The following is a 19,912-nucleotide window of genomic DNA, read 5'->3' as shown; positions in this document are numbered from 1 at the left end:
CATTTTTGTCTTTTTTAAATAATGTGAAAATGCCACGTCAAGGTTTGAACTGGAGGCCCCTCCAGGGGCCAGGCGGGGCGGGGCGGGGGTCCAAAGCCTGCGGCCTGAACCGGCCAAGTGGGGGAGGCTGGGCCCCGGCGTGTCAAGGGGCTCCAGGCCCTGAAGAGTTCATTCAGTTCAGTTCCAAGAAAAGTGACTTTCCGGGAAGGTCAAGGGGCTTCTTGCCTCATGTGGCACCGAGGGGATCGGGGGCGTCAGGGGAGGTGGCTGGGGGGCTCGGGGGCGGGGGGCCGGGGCCTCCCGTTTGGCACGTGGTGGGGGGCGGGGAGGGCCCGGCCTCGGGAGCCTCCCCGGAGGCGGCATCTGCAGCAGTGGCAGTGACTCCGTCATCCACACAGGATTCCACTCTCAGCCCCTCGTCTGGGGGTGCAGGAGGGTCGGGTCTCTGGGGAGTCAGTTCTCCACGGGGCCTGAGAATGGAGACAGCAATGTGAGTTTATGGAGAAGGGCCAGGCTCTTGGCTTCTGGGTCACTCCGAGTGAGCGGAGCTACACGAGGCCCCCCCCATCATCCTGCCCTCCCTCCGTCCTCGCTGGCCAGCCCAGCCACAGGCCCACGGTGAGACCGCGCCCCCCTCCCCGGGCTTCCGCATCCGCAACGGAGCTGCCCAATATTTTTTCCTACGGGAGCCAGGTGGGGGGGAACTGAGACTGGGGGTGTGGGGGTGCGGGGTGACAGCCCAAGACCATGGGTCTTGGTTCTGAGCTGGCTGAGGGAGAACCAAGAAGGAAGAGGCCACGAGTCCAGAGATGGACCAGGAGATAACAGTACCTGCGGGCCGGGCGTCGGGGGCCCGAGTGGGGGGCCCCGGGGTCTCCAGTGCAGGCGAGACGGAGAAGCGGGAGAAGCACAGGGGGGGCCCGGGCGGGGGGAGGAGGGGGAAATCCTCCGCCCACTCGAAACTGCCTCCTGCCAGGATAGAGGAGCGCGGGCACCCATCAGACACGCGGGTCTCCGTGCTCCCGCTCCCGCGCAGGCTCCGCTCCTCCCAGGCCCCACCTCCGAGGTCCTCGCAGCCAGCCCTGCCCACATTGGCTCCGCCTTTCCCCTTCCTGGGCCAACTCCCCACGCCCGCTGTCGGCCCCGCCCCCAAGCGGTCCTCTTCCCTCACCAAAGCCGCTGTCGTTGCTGGGAAACCCATCTCCGGGGGTGGCGGGGTGGGGAGGCGTCGGGGGCGCTGGGGGCGTTGATGGGTCCGTGTCCCCCTCGGGGGGGCCCTGCACGCTCAGCTCGTTGGTTGGTGTCTCCTGGGACGGCAAACGAATGGAAAGGAGAGGGGATGAACCCCCAGTCACGGCCACCCACTGTGTCCCCCTAACAGGTGGAAACGGCTGCTAACACTGACCTCACTTTCTGGAGCAGAGGCCTAGCCCTAAATCTGCCTGGGAAGCCTTGGGTCAGCCTTAAACCTAATCTCCTTACCAGACTACAGAGGACTCCGCCCACCGATAAGCCACGCCCCCATCCGGAATGCTGTCCCTAACCCAATACGATCTCTACGTCCCGCTCCGCCCACTGTCAGGCCACGCCCACTTCGGGGGGGGTGCTCTCCTCTTTCGGCTCTGCCAGTCAGATGCCCTAACCCAATGCGATCTCAAAGCCGCCCCCATCCGCCCCGTCCGCCACTCCGTCCGTCCCATCTACCTTCCATATGTGGGCCTCAGGTGGTCGACTTAGGGGCCTGGAACCACCTTCCTCCTAGGCCCTCCGAGCTGGTCTCACAACGTAGCCCACCCAGGCTTGGCAACCCCGCCCCAGGCCCCGCCCCCAAGACGACCGGCTTGTTCAGCCCCGCCCCCTGAGCAGGCCCCGCCTCCGTACCTGGTCGAAGAGGTAGACGGTCACGTCCCCGTGGAAGGAGACCATCTTGCGCTTCCTCTCCAGCTCGCTGTCCTCCGAGTCGTCGGCCCCGCGCGGAGACTTGAGCAATCCCCGCAACGGCCGAGCCGCGTCCGCGTCGGCGCTGCTCACCACGACGGGCACCGGGGCTGCCCGCGTCCTCCCGGAGCCCCGAGGTCCCGCCGCCGCGCCCGCCGCCTCCTCGTCCTCCTCCTCGTCCTCGTCCTCGTCCTCCCCGTCCTCCTCCGCCGGCCCCGGCGACCCCGCCCCGCCGGCCTCCCCGCCAGCCGCCCCGCCGTCCGCGCCCTCCCACGGGGGCCGCCGCGGGCCCGGGCCCGGGAACGGCGTGAGCGAGAGTGGCGGGAGCGCCAGCGACAGCCGGGAGAGCTTGGCTGCGAGGGGAGAGATCGGTGAGCCTCGCCCTGGGGAAACCGAGGCAGGCTCTCCCACCTAGCTGCTGGGGGGGCGGGGGAGGGAGTAGGGACGCCCCGCTGCTCTCTGTCTCCTGCCCAGGTTCTCCCCATAACCGCCCCCCCTCCCCGCCAAGGTGTCCCGAACCAGCCGATGCCTCATGCTGTGGAGACCACCAACCCCAGGGGCAGCTGCCCCTTTGCAAATGTTGTTCCCGCCGTCCAAATGCCCGCATTCCCTCCAGCCTTGGGAGACCAGGTGTCAGGCCACCTGCTGTGTGTCTGCGCCAGTGTGGTCAGTGTTGGACTGGTCTAGCTCATCCAAGGGGTCAACCCCAGGCCCCAAGCACATCCACAGTATTTGTGGGACTCCAGATCTCTGGGGCATCTTAGCTACTCAACCCCAACATTTTCCCACTTCCAGACACAGCTGGTCACACACTTCCCACACCTTTAGAAACAGTAATGTTCAAATTCCTAGGCCCTGAGAAAAGGCCTTGTGTACGGTAGCCTGAATAAGGGCCTGATCTGAGCTTCCCTGGAGCCCAGCCGTGGGTGGCCCAGAGCCTGACACACTGGGGAGACACCTCAGCTTATTGGAAAGTAGAGCAGAGACCACAGGTGACAGCCTGGGGCCCTGACTGCCCTACTTGCCCCAACCCATTGGTTTCCTTTGAATTGGTTGTAACCAGTTTTGAAATCCTAAGAGTGTGGGCCAGGCTCAGTGATGTGTGCCTTTAATCCCAGCTACTCAGGAGGTAGAGATCAGAAGGCTTCGTGGTTCTGGGCCAGCCACACCTCATCAAATAAGTCAGGCACAGTGGTACAGGCCTGTCCTCCCAGTTGTGGGGGAGGAAGAGGAAGAGGGATTGTGGTCTGAGGTCAGTCTAGGCCAAAACAGGAGACCCTACGTGAACAGCAACTAAAGGGTCAGGAGCATGGCTCAAGTAGTACATCTGCCTAGCCAACTGTGAGTCCCTGAGTTCAAATCCCTACACTGTCAAAAGGAAAACCAGAGCATTGGTTTAGCAGGGAGAAAGTCGAGTGGACTGCCTGAGACAGGGTCCACAGCACCCAGACAGCACCTCACACCCCCTCTCCCATCCCAGCTTCCCTTGTACTCTGCCCCATGGACACCTGACTTGGATCCCCTGGTCCAAAGGTCCTATGAGAACAAAGCAGGCACTGGCAGTGGTGTCTGAGGCCTGAGTTAAAGGTTTTGCGCTTCCTAACCTACTGCACTCTGTGGCTGCCTAGCAAATAGATGTCCTCCCTGTCATTGGATCTTAGCAGCTAGGGAAACTGAGGCTCAGACCTGGAAGGACATTTGCCCAAGGCTGCAGCAGAAAGGAGGGACAGGGCTGGAATGGAGGCCCAGGTTGTTCTGGGTTCATTACTGGCCCGATCCAGACAGACCTGCTGCTCCTGCCACCCCAAGCCTGACTTCCACTGCCCCTCCACAGCCTCCTCACCTTTGATCTGTTCGCTGTTCCCCTGAGGGGGGCCCAAGTCCAAGAACAGTCGTGGCATCTCGGGGCCCTTCCTCTCGGGCTTGGGGGGGTCCCCGTCTCCGCTGGGTGCTGTGTCTCCGTCGGCCCTGGGGTCTGGGACCCCGGGGGGGTCTCCCTCGGAGGCCACCTCCGGCCGGACCCTCGGGGGCACTGGCTCCAGCCTCCTCGCCGGGGCCTCCGGTGGCGGCGGCGGCAGCGGCGGTGGCCTCTTGCTGTCTCCCCATCCGGCCTTTGCGTCCGCGCCGTTTTCGGGGCCTCCGCCGGGGCCCCCCATCCCCGCGTCCGCCGGGGCTCGGCCCCCATTCCCGAGGTCCAGCCTCCCAGTCTCGAGGACTCTCCTCTCGGTCCCGGGGTCCAGCGTCCCGTTCTTGGGGGCTGGGCCATGCGGGCCAGGGGCCGTCTCCAAGCCGTTCTGGGCCCAGGGTCCCTGGCCGCAGGTGGGGGCTCTCTCCAGGGAGGTCTCTGGGGCTGGACCCCCAGTCCCGGGCGTCTTCTCCTGGGGCCCCGGGGACTTCCAAGGCCCAGTCTCCGGTGGGCTCCCCGTGTTCCTGGGGAGCCTCAGGCCCCCATTCGCGGGCGCCTTCTCCCCCCGGCTCTTTGGGGACGTCGGCCCCCCATTCACCAGCGCCTTCTCCCCGGCCTCTGGGGACCTCAGCTCCCCATTCTCCAGGGGCCTCGCCTTCCTCCTTGGGGGCGTCAGCTCCCCATTCTCCAGCACTATCTCGCCCCTCTCTGGGGACCCCAGTCCCCCGTTCTCGGCCGTCTTCTCCGGGCCCGGGGCTGCCTGGCCCCCGTTCGGCGAGGCTGTCACCCCGCTCCCGTTCCCGGGGAGGCTCGGGCTGGGGGCTGTCTGGGCGCCGCTGCTCGGGGCTGGCGGGTCCGGGCTCGGGCCCGGGGGAGCTGTCTCTCGGCTCGCGGGGGGGCCTCTCCCCGCCTTCCTGGGCGCCGGGGGCCCCGGGCCCCCCAGGAGGTTCCTGGTCACGCCCTCCCGCAGGGACTCGAGCAGCTGCTCGGTGCTCACTTGCACTACGAAGCTCGGCTTCTCCTGCGGCCCGGGGGGCGGGAGGGGACCCGGGTCTGGGGGTGGCCGGGGCGCTCCGGGGTCGGGCGGCTCGGGGGGAGCCCGCGGCCGAGGGACCCCTTCCTCCTCGGCCGCCCCCCCACCGGGGAAGGCTCCCTCGGGGGAAAAAGGGGTCTCGGTCTCGTAGCCGCTGTCCCCCGGCTTGGGGCCCGGCGACGACAGGCCGGAGCCAGGACTGGCCAGGGCCGACGGGGGGTCGGGGGACGCGGCCGGCTCGGCGGGGGCCCGGGGAGGCGGCGGCGGAGGGGGGGGAGCGGGGGGCGGCCCCCGCCCGGGGTACTGGGGCGCCGCGGCCCCCATGAGAGGGTCCAGAAACTCGGGGGGGGCCGGCGCGGGGGGGACCAGGGGCAGGTCGGCCAGGGAGCCGCGCTCGGCCCGCAGGGACGAGTCGTCCTCCGGGGGGTGCGGGCAGCCCAGCGCGGGGTGCCCCCCCCAGCCGGCCACGGCGTCCCCCCGCTCCAGGGGCAGGCAGGCGCAGGGGCCCTCGCGGCTGCACAGCGGACAGGGGAGGGGACCCCGGCGGCCGGGCCCCCCGCCCAGGCTGCTGCTGCCCTCCCCGGGGGAGCTGCCCTCCTCCTCCTCCTCCTCTTCCTCCTCCTCCTCGGCCCAGGCCGCACCCCGCTCCCCCAGCACCTCGGCGGGGTCTCCGGCCAGGGTCTCCCCGGCGCCCCGGCCCTCGGGGTCCCAGCCGCTCAGCAGGAAGCTGCCGGCCGCGGCCTGGGCCGCGAAGGGCCGCGGCGCCGGGAAGAGGGGGGAGGCCCAGGTCTCGGACACGAGCTGGGGGACCTCGGACGGGGCCTGGGGGGCCGGGGCGGCGGGCACGCCCGGGTCCAGGGGGTCCCAGTCGTTGGGGAAGAGGGGCTCGGGCGGGGAGCCATGCTCCTCCAGGCGGATGTAGTACTCGCTGCTCACCGAGGGGCTGCGGGCGCTGATGACGGGCAGCACGCTGGGCGTGGACAGCGCCTCGTAGAAGGGGTTGGAGGGGTTGGCGTGGGGGGCCGGGGGCGCGGATGCCGGCTGCCACGGGGGCGCCCCCCCGCCGCGCCCCGCGCCGCGCCGCGCCTTCTCCCACAGGCACTCGAGGTTGAGGCCGCGGCTGCTCTCGGTGACCGTGAGCACGTCGTCAGGGTCGGCCCCGGGGAAGCCATCCAGCAGGGGGAACGGCGAGGACAGGGTCCCCGGGCGGGGGGCGCTGTGCGAGGGGGGCCAGGGCCAGGGGAAGGGGCCGTCGCGGGGCGGGGGCGGCGGCGGCGGCGGCCGCGGCGGCCGCTCCGACAGCAGGTAGGTGAGCTGCAGCTGCAGGTCGGACGCCGAGGGCCGCTGGGCCGGGGGCCGCCAGCAGGACTGCAGGATGTCATACCTGGAGGGAGGGGGTAGGGGAGGGGAGGGGTGAGCGGGGCAGAGCCCCCAGAGCGGCGACAGAGACCCCCAGGGGCCGGGTGGAGGCCCCGGGACACGGAGCCGGGGAGGAGCCGGCCGGGGTGGGCGGGGTCAGTGGGCGGGGTCGGAGAACTTCCCCTTCCATCCCCCCCCCCCCCCATCTCCGCCACTCAGCGCCTCCGTGTTCCCCTCCAGGTCATGGCAGAGGCAGAGAGGATGTCCCCTGTCCACTCCTGGGGCCCAGGGAGGGCGAGTGGGGGTGCTGAGGGGTGACCCCGGGCAGCCCGCCCACCCCACCCCCGCGCCCCCACTCACCAGTAGTCCGCGTAGGGCAGCTTGAGCCTGGGGCGGGCCAGCTTCACGTGCTGCTGGCGGACCACGAAGGCCAGGACCTCCTCGTCTGACAGATGGCGGTAGGGCTGAGCCCCAAATTCAAACAGCTCCCACAGGGTCACCCCCAAGGACCTGCGCGGGGCGGGGGGCAGAGAGGCTGAACCCTCGCCCGGCGCCTGGGGGTCCGGCCCGCCCCATCGGGAGTCCTCTGGTCCCTCCCCCCCTCCCCCGCCTCACCAGATGTTGCTCTCCCGACTCTGATCGACCACCATGAAGGTCCCATGCAGCTCCCCCAGCAGCTCGGGCGCCGCCCAGCGCAGCGGGATCCACAGGCGCTCGGGCGTCAGGTAGTAGTCCTCCTGGGGACCGGCGGGACCTGTGGGTCAGGAGGGTCGGGGGACCCCCCTCCGGGGACCCCGCCGCCGCCCGTCCGCCCGAGGCCGCCCACCTTGTAGTTGCTGTGCGCCAGCCCGTAGTCCCCGATGCGCACCGTGAGGTCAGAGGTCAGCAGGCAGTTGCGCAGCGCCAGGTCGCTGGGGAAGCAGGGGCGGGGCTAGCGAGTGAGGCCCCGCCCACATGCCCCAGCATAGACCTGCCCCTGGAGACCCCGCCCACTCACACTCTGACTCCTCCCCCACAGCTCGCAGTAGTCTCTCTCCGTCCCTCTCCTCATTCCTCCTCCACCCCTAGAAACCTCTCCACTCCGCCTTCTTCCTTTGCCGGGTCGCTCTCCTGGCACAGCCCCTTCTCTCTGGCTCCTCCCACTTCGCTCCCAGACTCCCCCTCCATTAACTCCTCCCTCTTCCTAGGCCACTCCCCTTCTTTGTTGGCTCCTCCTCCCCAGCTCCGCCTCTTGTCCGGCCCATCTCCTGTGAAGGCCCCTCCTCCTTTATCCTTCTCTTAGAGGTTTCTTCCATCCTTGGCTCCTCCCCATTTGTGTTGGTCCCTCCCCTGGCCCCCCTCCTATCTCCTGGCCCCTCCCTGTCTGTATTGGCTCCTCCCCATCTGCTGGCTCCTCCCTTGTCCCATCTCTTCTGATCCCTCCCCATCTCTATTGGCTCCTCCTTGGTGCTGCCTGCTTCTTAGCCCCTCCCCATCGGTTGGCCCCTCCCTTGATCTCCCTCTTTCCTGACCCCTGACCATGTTGGTTCTGCCTCTTTCCTAAACCCTCCCCATCACTATTGGCTCCTCCCTTGGCCCAGCCCATTTCCTGTCCCCTCCCTGTCTGCTGGGCCCTCCCCTGGCTCCGCAAAATTTCCTAGCCCCTCCCCATCACGATTGGCTCCTCCACTGGCCCCGCCTTTTTCCTAGTCCCTCCCCATCGCAGTTGGCCCCTCCCTTGACCCCGCCTTTTTCCTAGCCCTTCTCAGCACGATTGGCTCCTCCTTAGCCCCGCCCACTTCCTGCTCCCTCCCTGTCTATGTTGGCTCCTCCTCCTCCTGGACCCCTCCCTGCCTGTGCTGGCTCCTTTCCTGTTCCTCTGCCTTCCCTGTTGGCCTGTCCTCCCTGGACTCGTCTGTCTAGGTTTAGAGCCGGCCACTCCCGACCCCCCTACCCTGGGCTTCTCCCCAGCCCGGTCCTGAAGCTCCGGGCCTGCCCACCTATGCACGTAGTTGTGCGAGTGCAGGTGCGCCAGGCCACGGGCGATCTCCAGGCCCATCCTTTGCAGGGTCCGCAGGTCTCGAGGGGGCAGCTCGGGGGACAGGCCTTCGGGGGGCCGCTGGGCCCGGAGGTATCGTTTCAGGTCCCCCTGGGAGGAAGGCGGGCATGGATCACTACATAGTCCCTGCCAGACATTGTTCTGAAGGAGGGGGGAGGGGAGGAAGCAGTCTCTCTGAGCCTCAGTTTCCCTTGCAGTGTGAAAGGAGTAATGACAGATCCACTTTGCCTGCTGGCTCAGAGCAGCCATGCATCCAGGAAACCTCAAAAAATGTTAAGGCCAGCACCCAGATGTCTCGTAGTGAGGATGGGGGAGGTCAGGGGCTCCTGGGACCCCACTTGCCCTCCTCCCCCATCACCCAGTCCCAGCCCCTCACCAACTGACAGAACTCCATGATCAGCAAGAAGGGCAGCGTCTCCACACAGAGGCCCAGGCACTGGAGGACGTTGGGGTGCTGCAGGCTTCTGTGGGGGAACCAGGAGAAGGAAGCATCAGGAGAGGGAGGGGCCAGTGTAGGGGGAGGAGCCAGGAAGGAAGTGGGAGGGGCCAGGGGAGGCGAGTGGGGGAGGAGTCAGGAGGGGAGGGGCCAGGAGGTGAGTGGGCGGGACTACGACCCAGCCTCACTGTCCAGCCCAACTTCAGCTCAGGCTCTGGCCTCAGTTTCCTCCCTGGCAGTATCTGCCAACCCAACCCCATCTCTTCTCAGGCACCGCCCTGGCTGGCCTGCAACAGGCGGCCTCAGAGGACCCTGCCTCTCCTCCCTCTTCCCCTTCAACCTTACCCGGCTCCTGCCCTCTCCCACCTTCCCCCCTACACAAACACACCCCTCAGCTCCAGCCTCAGTTTGTCCCTGGCTTCTATGGCTCTCGGTTGTCCCCCAAGGGCTGGTGTCACCCAGCCCCTGCTCAGGCTTCCCCAAGCTCCTAGCCTTGGCTCAGGCCCCAGCTTCAATCTCAGCTCCGCATCGCCCCCCAGTGGTGAGTCGGCCATGGCCACCTGCACCCTCAGTGTGGAATCACCAGTAAGTCATTGCACCTCTCCCTACCTCTGTTTACCTCATCTGAAAAGTGGGGGGAAGGGTACTAACCCCCTCATATGGGTTTTGCAGGTTTAGTGGATCAGTGAGGAGATGGGACATGGTGGGGAGAGGTTTGAGTTATTACTGATTTTTATTTTGTATTTTAAGACAGGGTCTGGCTGTGTATCCTGGGCTAGTCTGGAACGCTCAAATTTTTTTTCTTTCTTTTTTTTTTTTTTTTTTGCCAGTCCTGGGCCTTGAACTCAGGACCTGGGCACTGTCCCTGAGCTTCTTTTGATCAAGGCTAGGGCTCTACCACTTGAGCTACCACCACTTCCAGCTTTTTCTGTGTATGTAGTACTGAGGAATCGAACCCAGGGAGGAATCATGCAGGCTACTCTACCACTAAGCCACATTCCCAGCCCACTCTACTGTCAATCTTCTTGCTTCAGGCTTCTGAGAGCTGGGATTACAGGCATCTACCACCATGCCCAGCACTATCACTGTTCTTTTTATTCTAACATGTGTTGGGCTTTATTTTTGCCTTCAATTCTAACTGCATTTCCAGGAAGTCCTTTTCTGATTCCAGATTTTTCCCATATGCTTGCTTCTCCCAGTGCCTGGAACACACTTCCCACAATGCTTTGCATGACAGATACCTCCTCGTTTCCCTGTCCAAAGGGCCTGTTTCTGTCACATAATGTCCCTGCCCTTTCCTTATGGGCCTTGTTGTTCTCGAATACTTTCTCTTTTTTACTCTTTATTTAGCTTGGTGTTTGGAGACAGGCCGTCACTGTGTAGAGCAGCTTGGCCTGAAACTTATCATTTCTTCTAAGTGCTGGGATTACAGACATGAATTAACACACTACACCAGGTGTACAATCAAACCAAGCATGGGGAAGGGCGTTTCCCTTCATACCTATCTATTTTGGAGTCTGAGGGAGCATTAAGCATGTCAGACTTCACACTCCAGGACTCTTCCTGAAGTGGGTACACAGTGAGTTATTTTCTTCTTTTTTTTTTTTTTTTTTTTTTTTTTGGTCAGTTGTGGGACTTGAACTCTGGGCCTGGACACTACTCCTGAGCTCTTCAGCTCAAGGCAAGCGCTCTACCACTTGAGCCACAACGCCACTTCCGGTTTTCTAGTGGTTTACTGGAGATAAAAGTCTCCCAACTTTCCTGCCCGGGCTGGCTTTGAACCACGATCCTCAGATCTCAGCCTCCTGAGTAGCTAGGATGACAGGCGAGAGCCACTGGCGCCCAGCTTGAGTTGTTTTCATTCTGATATCAGCACTAAGGGGCTGTCATCCTGCTTGAATGAAAACCATGCATCTAGCTGCCACATGCTAGGACCTGAGAAATGGCTGGTGCTGGTAAACTGAGGCTGTGGAGGAAGAAGGAATCCTTGGCTGACTGTCACACTGCAGGATGATGGCCCCTGCATGCCATGCAGAAGGAAATGAAGGCTCAGAGATGTGAAGTGACTTGCCCGGAATTACACAGCTACGATTTGATCTCAGTGCGGTGCTGTGCTGTCCTACAGAACTTTCCCTGAAGACAGAACCAGGCCAGGCCAGGGGCAAACTGGCCATATCAGATCATTGTGGCCACTCAAAACGTGGAAAGTGTGGCCGGGTTAAATGATGCTTAATGACTGCTGGTTTGAATTTTCTTTTTTCCTCCCTTTCTTTTTTTTTTTTTTTTTTGGTATGGTGGTTTAAACTTAGGGCTTTGCGCTTCCTAAGCCGGTGCTCTACTGCTTGAGCCACATCTCTAGCCCAAGTTATTCTACTTATTATTGACATAGGGTCTAGTTTTTCCCTGGACCAACCAACTTGGACAGTGATCCTCCTATTTATTCTTCCTATAGCTGGCATGACAGGCCCACACCACCATGACCCAATTAGGGATTGAGATGGTGGGATAGGCCAGGGCTAGCCTTGAGCCGCAATCCTCCCGTCTCAGCATGAGACGCTAATGTCTGGCTGCTGTCATTGAGTTTGCTTTAAATGTAAACAGCCATTTGTGGTTAGTGGTTTGTCAGCAATGAATAGGCAGAGACAGGTGATAAGAGGGAAATTAATGACAAACTGGGATATGAGCTATGAAAGAAAAAACAAAAAACAAAAAACCACACAAGATGGTATCACGGACTATTCCATGCCCCTTGTACATGGGGGTCAGCAAATAAGGACAAAACTGAAAAGAGAAAGCTGGGTGCCAGTCGCTCACACCTGTACTCTTAGCTACTCAAGAGGCTGAAATCTGAGGACTGAGGTTTGAGGCAAGAAAGTCCATGAGGGCTGGGAAGGTGGCTCAGTGGTAGAGCGCTTGCCTTGCAAGCCTGAGGCCCTGGGTTCGATTCCTCAGTACCATATAAGCGAAAAGAAAAAAAGCCGGAAGTGGCGCTGTGGCCCAAGTGGTAGATCACTAGCCTTGAGCTGAAGAGCTGAGGGACAGTGCCCAGGCCCAGAGTTCAGGCCCCACTACCGGACCCAAAAAAAAAAAAGAAAGAAAGTCCATGAGACTTACCTCCAATGAATCACAGAAAAAGCCAGAAGTGGGCTGGGAAGGTGGCTCAGTGATAGAGCGCTTGCCTTGCATGCCTGAGGACCTGGGTTCGATTCCTCAGCACCACATAAGCAAAAAGAAAAAACGCGGAAGTGGCGCTGTGGCTCAAGTGGTAGAGCGCTAGCCTTGAGCAAAAGGAGTCCAGGGACAGCACCCAGGCCCAAAGTTTAAGCCCAAAAGAAAAAAGAAGTGAAAAGAGGAAGGGAGCCCCCAACTTCAAGCTGGAGATGAAGAAACAAGCTGTGATACTCTAGAGAAAGGGAGAAACAAAAGCCAAGGTCCTGTGGCAGAAAAGAGGCTGCTGTGTAGGAGAGTGAGGGGATAGTAGCGACAAGGGCAGAGAAGCCAGGTGCAGGTGGCTCACGCCTGTTATCCTAGCTACTTCAGGAGGCTGAGATCTGAGGATTACGGTTCAAAGCCAGCCCAGGCAGGAAAGTCTGTGAGACTCTTTTTTTTTTTTTTTTGTCGGTCATGGGGCTTGAACTCCGGGCCTGGGCGCTGTCCCTCAGCTCTTCAGCTCAAGGCGAGCGCTCTACCACTTGAGCTACAGCGCCACTTCCGGTTTTCTGGTGGTTTATTGGAGATAGGAGTCTCACAGTCTCTCCTGCCCGGGCTGGCTTTGAACCGAGATCCTCAGATCTCAGCCTCCTGAGTAGCTAGGATTACAGGCGTGAGCCACCAGCGCCCGGCTGTCTGTGAGACTCTTATCTCCAATTAACCACTAGAAAACCGAAGTGGCGCTATGGCTCAGGTGCTAGAGTGCTTGCCTTGAGCTGAAGAGCTGAGGGACAGCGCCCAGGCCCAGTGTTCAAGCCCCATGACCGACAAAAAAAATAAAAGGCGGGGCTGGGAAGGTGGTTCAGTGGTAGAGCGCTTGCCTTGCATGCATGAGGCCCTGGGTTCGATTCCTCAGCACCACATAAGCAAAAAGAAAAAAGCCGGAAGTGGCGCTGTGGCTCAAGTGGTAGAGTGCTAGCCTTGAGCTGAAGAGCTGAGGGACAGCGCCCAGGCCCAGAGTTCAGGCCCCATGACCGGACCCAAAAAAGAAATTAAAAAAAATAAAAAGGGCCCCACAGATGAATGGGACTGCCCTAGGAGCAATAGGGAACCATCATGGGGTGAGTGTCAAAGTCCACTCAAGTCTCAGGGTGAACTTGACGTTTACCAACGGTTCTGATAAGGAATTTGCATACACAGCCTTTCCATATCAGGAGACTCTACCTCTGTGTGAAATTATCAGGCAAATGTTTACTCAGAGTGGAGGCAGAGCTCTGTAGTGATCTCCTCAAACCACTGCAACACTTCAGTGGCCCTCTTTCTGAACTCACTTACCAAATGAAGATCTGGGGGTGCTCAGCTCAGGTCTTGCTGCAGGTCCCTAGCTCTGGGCTCCAGGAGGGAGAGACTGAGCTAAGAGGCACACAGCCAAGAAGAGAATCTGGAGTTTGAAGCCAGACTTGGCCCCATCCTGAACCCCTTCCACCTCCATGACGGGTAAACCTAGCACAAACCCTCAGGAGGCTGAGATCTGAGGGTCACAGTTTGAAGCCAGCCTGAGAAGGAGAGTCTATGAGATTCTGATCTCCAGTGAACCATCAAAAAAGCTGGAGTTAGGGCTGGGAAGGTGGCTTAGTGGTAGAGTGCTTGCCTAGCATGCATGAAGCCCCGAGGTTCGATTCCTAAGTACCACATAAAGAGAAAAAGCCAGAAGTGATGCTCTGGCTCAAGTGATAGAGTGCTAGCCTTGAGCAAAAGAAGCTCGGGGACAGTGCCCTGACCCTGAATTCAAAACCTAGGACTGGCACCAAAACAAAACAAAAAAGTCCCCTTCACCTGTGGGTTTCTAGAACACACATCCACTGAGATACCTGTAGGGCTGAGCTTCGGAGATGAACTTGCGCTGCTCCAGGGGCCCAGCACTGGCCCTGAGCTCCTTCACCACCACCTGGGCCGGGGTGTAGTCAGAGAAAATCTCCCCCAGGATCACCTGGCCAAAGGGCACCTCAGAATCAGGGACAGCCATGTTTCCAGCCCGTCCCTCCTCCACCGCCAGCTCCATCTTACAGCTTCTGATCCACCCCCCTTCCAGCCCCTCCTTCGTCTCCCACCTCCCCTGTCCCCCAGCAGACACAGGGTGAGACTCACAGGCCCAAAGTCCGATGGACGCAAGGACGGATGGAAGGATGGACAGACGGACGGATGCGTGGAGAGCCAGGTGACGAGGCAAAGTGGCCAATGGAGTGAGGAGGGAGATGCTGACCGACAGATGTGGGGTGGGTGGGGTGGGCCGGGTGGGAGCAGGTGAGGGGCGGACGTAGGGGGGATGGGTGGGCTGGGGGGGGGTGAGAGGGGCAAATGAAAAATGGTGAGAGCGAGGCAGGGATGGACACAGAACAGGAGTCCAGGCCAGGATTGTGTGCCCCCTTGTCCCCCAGCCCCCAGCCCCACTCACCTTCCCAAACCAGCCGCTCCCAATCTCCTGTAGATAGCTGAGATGCTGGCGGCTAAGGCCCAGGGGGGTGGTCATGTCTGAAGAGGGGGTGGGAGGAGGAGGCCCTTGAGCATCTCTTTCCTCCCAGGGACACCTTCCAATTCAGTGAAGACTGGGGTCCAAGCAGACACCAATCTCCTTCCATTGGCTGCGCCAACATTCCATAACAGGATCTGAGCCTTCTCATTGGCTGTCCACAAGATTCCAACATCCAATCAGCCCTCTCCTTTGGCCTCCCAAGTTCCAATGACTTGAGTTCAGGCCTCTCATTGGCTACCTCGGAGATTGAGATCGAGGCTGATCTCAGCCTCCCTGGTTCCCCAAAGCATCTCCACATCTGGTTTAGGATATTAAGCAATGGCTCCCCGCCAAGATGATCTGTCTGCCTCTCTCACTTCCAAGAATCTAGTCTTCCCTCCTCTGCCTTTCATTGAAGAAAAGGTCCTCAGGGACCTACAGCCCTGTGCCCCCCAGGACCCTGGGCTGGTGCAGTACCTGAATGTGCAGGCTGCGGGGCTGGCATTGGCAGGGAGACCTCAGCCAGAGGGAGAATGTAGACATCAGGCAGCGACTGCGAGGAGGAGGTCTCCTCTGCAGGGGGGGTGTACTCCCCAGAGCAGTCCTCCCCTTCGGGGTTCTCAAACTCCTGGAGCCAGGAGAGGAGAAAAACACGGGGCTGAGAGGCGTGCCAGCATTATCTCATAACTGACCCCCATGCCACTTGTCCTCACCCCCAAGTCCCAGCCCAACTTCCACCCCAGTGTCTAGATCCCAGAGTCCCTGGTCTGCACAACTTCAAGCCAGGTGTGCTCTCAGGCTTGCTGTCCCTCCCCGGCCAGCCACCTGGCGTAGAGAAGGGCCTTGCTGGGGTCCCCCAGACCCCGCCCCCAGGCAGCCCCTTCAGCCATCTCACCTTGAAGCCAACATCACCCCTTTTGCAGCACAGACAGGTGAGGAGGAGAAAGATGAAGGCCAGCAGGCCAGAGCAGGAAATGAGGACCACAGCGTAGGGAGGAGCCAGGGGGGCCCGGCCAAGGGCGAATCCGTCTGTGGGTACAGGTTCGGGCTAGGCTTCAAGCCATTGGCTCTTGTGCTCCATGCCCCTCCCATCCTGTTGTAGTCTTAGACTACAACTCCCATGGTGCTCTGCGACCAAAGGCCCCTTGGCAGAAAGGCTGGGTGGCCCAGCGGTATTGTGGGAGTTGTAGTTTGCGGCCTTCCCAGGTGGTTGGGCTGGGGGTGAGGTCCCTTCTGTAGCCCCAAGCTGGGGTCCCCCACCGCATCCTTTCACCCCAGGTTTGGATGGATTCCAGGGAGGATGAAGACAAGGAATGTGAGGCGATAGTGAGGGCTGGAACCGTGAGAATTTAACATACGCTGGTGGGGACAGCCTGCTAATCCCCCATTTAAGGAGGGGGGTGATTGCCAGATGAAAGCTGGGGGCAGAAGCTGGTGCCCCTGAGCCCCCACCTGGCCCGGCCCAGGCGGCTGGGCTGGGGCCTCTCCTAAGGGCACTGGGAGCGCAGGCTTGCCCTCTATTCCCCAGCCCAAGCCCAGGGCCCCCCCAAAAGCAGAGACAGCCGCTTAGGCTGTGTCCCCCCCAGGCCCCAGTTCTCCTGGGGCCCTGTCCTTCCCCGCCCGCGCCCGCACACACTCGCGTGCACACACACACTCGCGTGCGCGCACACAGGCGTGCACACACACCCGGCCCCCAGGCCCTGCAGCCCCAGGCCCAGCCCGGTGCGGGGGGGCGCGCACAGGTGATGGAGGCCGCGGTGGGGGCGGGGGCCGGGCCCCGCCGATGGCCGGCAGGACGCACTCACCGGGATGGACCGGGGACGCCAGGCAGCCCGAGAGAGAGACGGCCGCGAGGAGGATGAAGGCTCCCGGAGCAGGCATCTTGTCGAGGATGGAAGGGAGGTGCAGGTGGTGGCGGCTGGGGAGGAGGGGGGGCGGGCCCTCAGCCCCCAGCCATGGGGACCCACTCGACCCTGGCCTCCCCTAGCCCAGGAGAGGGGCGGGAGACGCAGCACAGGGGGAGGAAGGGGCTGCTTACTGGCTCAGGTGCCCCCCTCCCCCTATTTGAAGGGATAGACAGATGAAGGGGTGGAGAGGCAGACAGAGGCGAGGAGCTGGGGATCCGGGGTTGCTGGGGTAGGGGGGGAGAGGGTAGGCTGGGGGGGGGAGCGAGAGCGAGGGCCCCGCCCCCGAGGACAGCCACGATTGGGGGAGAAGAGAGCCTGTCAGAGGAAGGGTGGGAGGAGGGAGGATGAAGGGAGGATGGAGGGTTGTCATGGCAACCGGCTCTGGGTAGCATTGGCTGCCAGGAGGAAGGGGAGAGAGGGGAGGGGGAGACAGACAGGGACCAGCAGACCCTTGTGGGGGGGGAGTGCTCAGGGTCCACAGCGCCTGGCTCTGACACCACTGTGCCATACCACTGTCAAGGACACGTGTGTCACACGCTAAGAGGGAGAGATGGGAGGCACATGCAGCTCACACACCGCTGACAAGCCGCAGGTCCCTCACACATGGGCACAGCACATACAAAGGTGGACAGCGTGCAGCAGCCGGGGAGACACACACACACACACACACACACACACGTCACACACAAAAGACGCAGGGACAGGCTGCATCAGGCATGCACAGGCAGACCCGGCTCCAGTACAAATGCACCAGGCCACGCAGGAACAACCAAGCATGCCCAAGACCCACATGCACCACAGACCCACCGACGGGTGCCACAAAGAAAGATCCACACAGATGCCACAGTGAGAGGCAGAGACACCCACAGTTACAAACATCTCAGAGACAAATGGGAGACAAAGAACCCTCCAGTCACAGACATGCACAGACAGGATCCCAGGAACACACAGAGACACGGATCTGTGTGCATTCACAGACACATGGAACACAGACAAGGGAAGGTCACAGAAATCCTAGAGTTGCTCCGTGCCCAGAAACATTCGTTCACACAGATCAGATGCAAAAAGGCACCTGAATATATGGCCCAGCAAGATACACACACACACACACACACACACACACACACACACACACACACACACACACACACACACACACACACACACCCCTCGGGCCATTTATAAAGCTTGATGCATCATACACAAACATGCAGATACACAAGCGGACCTGGCCAGCCATGCATCCCATACCTGCGCAGGCGTGGACACACGGTACAAACACGCACTTCAGACAAGGTTCCAGAGACTCCTAACCCTGCCACGGTCACATGTCGTGTACATAGGCACTCACAGGCACACACAAACACATAGGAAGATCCAGAAACACATCACACGCAAAGACGCAGGCAGACGCACGCAGCACAGAAAACCCACATTTCGCTGCACACACATTACACAACCACAAGCACAAAAAGTACAGAATCATTTGCTTTTGTTTGTTTATTCTTAAATGACGAAATAGGCAGGAATCTCCATGTATCACCTTTGACTCTCCACCAAGCCCTTCCAGACAGGAACTTCCCCCTTGTACAGGCAGGGAAACTGAGGCACAGCGTGGGAGGGAAGCTGCCAAGCTGGGACTGGACCCCGGTGGTCAGGGACATGGACACATCACACAAGGACATACACACGACACGTGCCAGGCTGCCATCTCGGGGTTCGCCCCACAGCACCCCGAACTGCAGACACACCCGGAAACGCAGACTCCCACCCTGGGCGAGGACCTCTCCATCTTCCGCGAGCACCGGCGACGCGTCCCCTCCGCTGCGGCTGGGCGGGAGCTGCGCACCCCGGATGCAGCCTCCGCAACACAAGGGCGCCCCCTCCCCGGCGCGCGCTCCCGGAACCCCAACCTGCGATCAGGGTCCCAGGCTCTGCCCCCCCACCCCACGCCTGCGATCAGGGGTCCCAGGATCTGCCCCCGACCTGCGATCAGGGGTCCCAGGATGTGCCCCCCCAGCCCTGCGATCGGGGTCCTGGGCTCTGCCCCCCCGCCACCTGCGATCAGGGGTCCCGAGCTCTGCCCTCCCAGCCCTGCGATCAGGGGTCCCGGACTAGCCCGCGGCTGCCCCGCGCTGGGGACACCAGGAAAGGGGCAAGAGGACTCTCCCTTAAGGAAATCTCCTTGGTGAAACTGAGGCAGGACTATCAGGGAGGGAGGCAGCGGATAGAATTAAGGGAATGGGGGGGGGGGTGCGGTGAGGGTGCTGTTCCCCATCCCCCTTCCCCTCTGGCTGAAGGGCACCGAACCTAGCGGAGGAAAGGATTCTGGGAGTTGTAGTCTCCCTGAGAATTGTGGGAAATGTAGTCCTGGTCCTGCTTTCTCTAGGAGGGAGGATCAGATGCATCCGCTCTAGGGACCCGGCCGTGGCTGAGTCGGGGGTCGCAGGGCCCCGAGTCGCAGGGGTCGGGGGTCCGCTGCCTCGATCGCTGGGAACAAGGCGGGAAGAGGTGTAGTCTCAGCGTGCCCCAGCTCTGTCCCGGACTGGGCCATCGTGAATTCACTTAACGAACAACCATAACGCTGGTCCCGTCCGTGAAAGGCCTGGGTGCGGGGTGGGGTGGGGGTGTCCTCCCCTTCTGGGGGGTGGGGTCTTAGGGACCCGCAGGAAGCGGCCTCCTGCCGCTTATCCAGCATTATTTTGCAAAGGTTGTGTTTATTTTTTATTAAACTAGCTTAAATTAATTCTTTAAAGTAGTTGCACAAGTGTGGTTTTTTTTTTTAGGTTTAGTTTTGGGTGTTTTATTTATTTACTTATTTTTGCCAATCCTGAGGCTGGAACTCAGCCTGGGCACTGTCCCTGAGCCTCCCTGTGCTCAAGGCTAGTGCTCTACCACTTGAGTCACAGCACCACTTCCAGCTTTTTCTGTGTATGTGGTACTGAAATATCAAACCCAGGGCCTCATGCATGCGAGGTGAGCACTCCACCACTGAGCCACCTTTCCAACCCCACAAATGTGTTTCATTGTGTCATTTCCACACAGGAGTCCCAATTAACCACAGCCCATCTGTCACTCTCCCTATTCTCAAAAACCAGCTCAACAGGTCTCACAGCTCTATTTTCATATATGCAAATAAGCTACCTTGACCATAATCACTCCTCATTTCTTGATCCCACGCACTCACACCTCCCAGCCTAATTTACTTTCTTATCTTTTTATTGCCAATTTGTATTAATTGTACTTAGAGGTTCCACTGTGGTATTTCAGACATGTGAACTTTTGTGAGTTTTGTTCTTTTCTTTGAGACAGGGCCTCAATATGTAACCAAGCCTGGCCTTGATTACCCATCCTCCAGCCTCTGCTTCCTGAGTGCTGAGATTACAGGTGTTAACTGCCCTACCTTGCCATAAAGTGTATTGATTTCAAAGATATGGACTTTTTCCTCCCTCCCTCCCTCCCTTTCTCCCTTCCTTTCCTCCTTCTTTCCTTCCTTCTATCCTCTTTTTTGCCAGTCCTCAGGCTTGAACTCAGGGCCTGGATATTGTCCCTGAGCTGGTTTTGCTCAAGGCTAGCACTCTACCACTTGAGCCACAGTGCTACTTCTGGCTTTTTCTGTGTATGTGATATTGA

General features: G+C 60.8%; 1 protein-coding gene across 5 annotated transcripts; it reads right to left on the bottom strand.

Annotated features, from left to right (window-relative positions):
• Nucleotides 1-371: 371 nt before the first annotated feature.
• On the bottom strand, nt 372-18,112 carry Lmtk3 (lemur tyrosine kinase 3). 5 transcript variants are annotated; one of them, XM_070001046.1, is made up of 16 exons: nt 18,031-18,112; nt 16,178-16,290; nt 15,268-15,401; nt 14,850-15,000; nt 14,316-14,392; nt 13,732-13,850; nt 8,651-8,738; nt 8,216-8,364; nt 7,063-7,147; nt 6,852-6,973; nt 6,597-6,746; nt 3,782-6,261; nt 1,882-2,291; nt 1,172-1,307; nt 832-969; nt 372-470 (listed from the first exon to the last, which is right to left on the bottom strand). In XM_070001046.1, exons 1-16 carry the CDS (start codon nt 18,069-18,071, stop codon nt 454-456), a joined length of 4,410 nt encoding a protein of 1,469 aa, XP_069857147.1. In that variant the 5' UTR covers nt 18,072-18,112; the 3' UTR covers nt 372-453. The 5 variants fall into 5 exon arrangements, with proteins under 5 accessions (XP_069857147.1, XP_069857149.1, XP_069857145.1 ...); XM_070001048.1 differs by having other exon boundaries at nt 18,051-18,063; XM_070001044.1 differs by lacking the exon at nt 18,031-18,112 and adding an exon at nt 17,631-17,979 and having other exon boundaries at nt 16,178-16,253.
• Between the last annotated feature and the right edge of the window lie 1,800 nt (nt 18,113-19,912).

This window comes from Dipodomys merriami, unplaced genomic scaffold (assembly GCF_024711535.1).
Source record: "Dipodomys merriami isolate MVZ:Mamm:240054 unplaced genomic scaffold, mDipMer1.0.p SCAF_57, whole genome shotgun sequence".
Taxonomy (NCBI): Eukaryota; Metazoa; Chordata; class Mammalia; order Rodentia; family Heteromyidae; genus Dipodomys; species Dipodomys merriami.
This window is presented reverse-complemented; position numbering and strand designations above follow the sequence as displayed.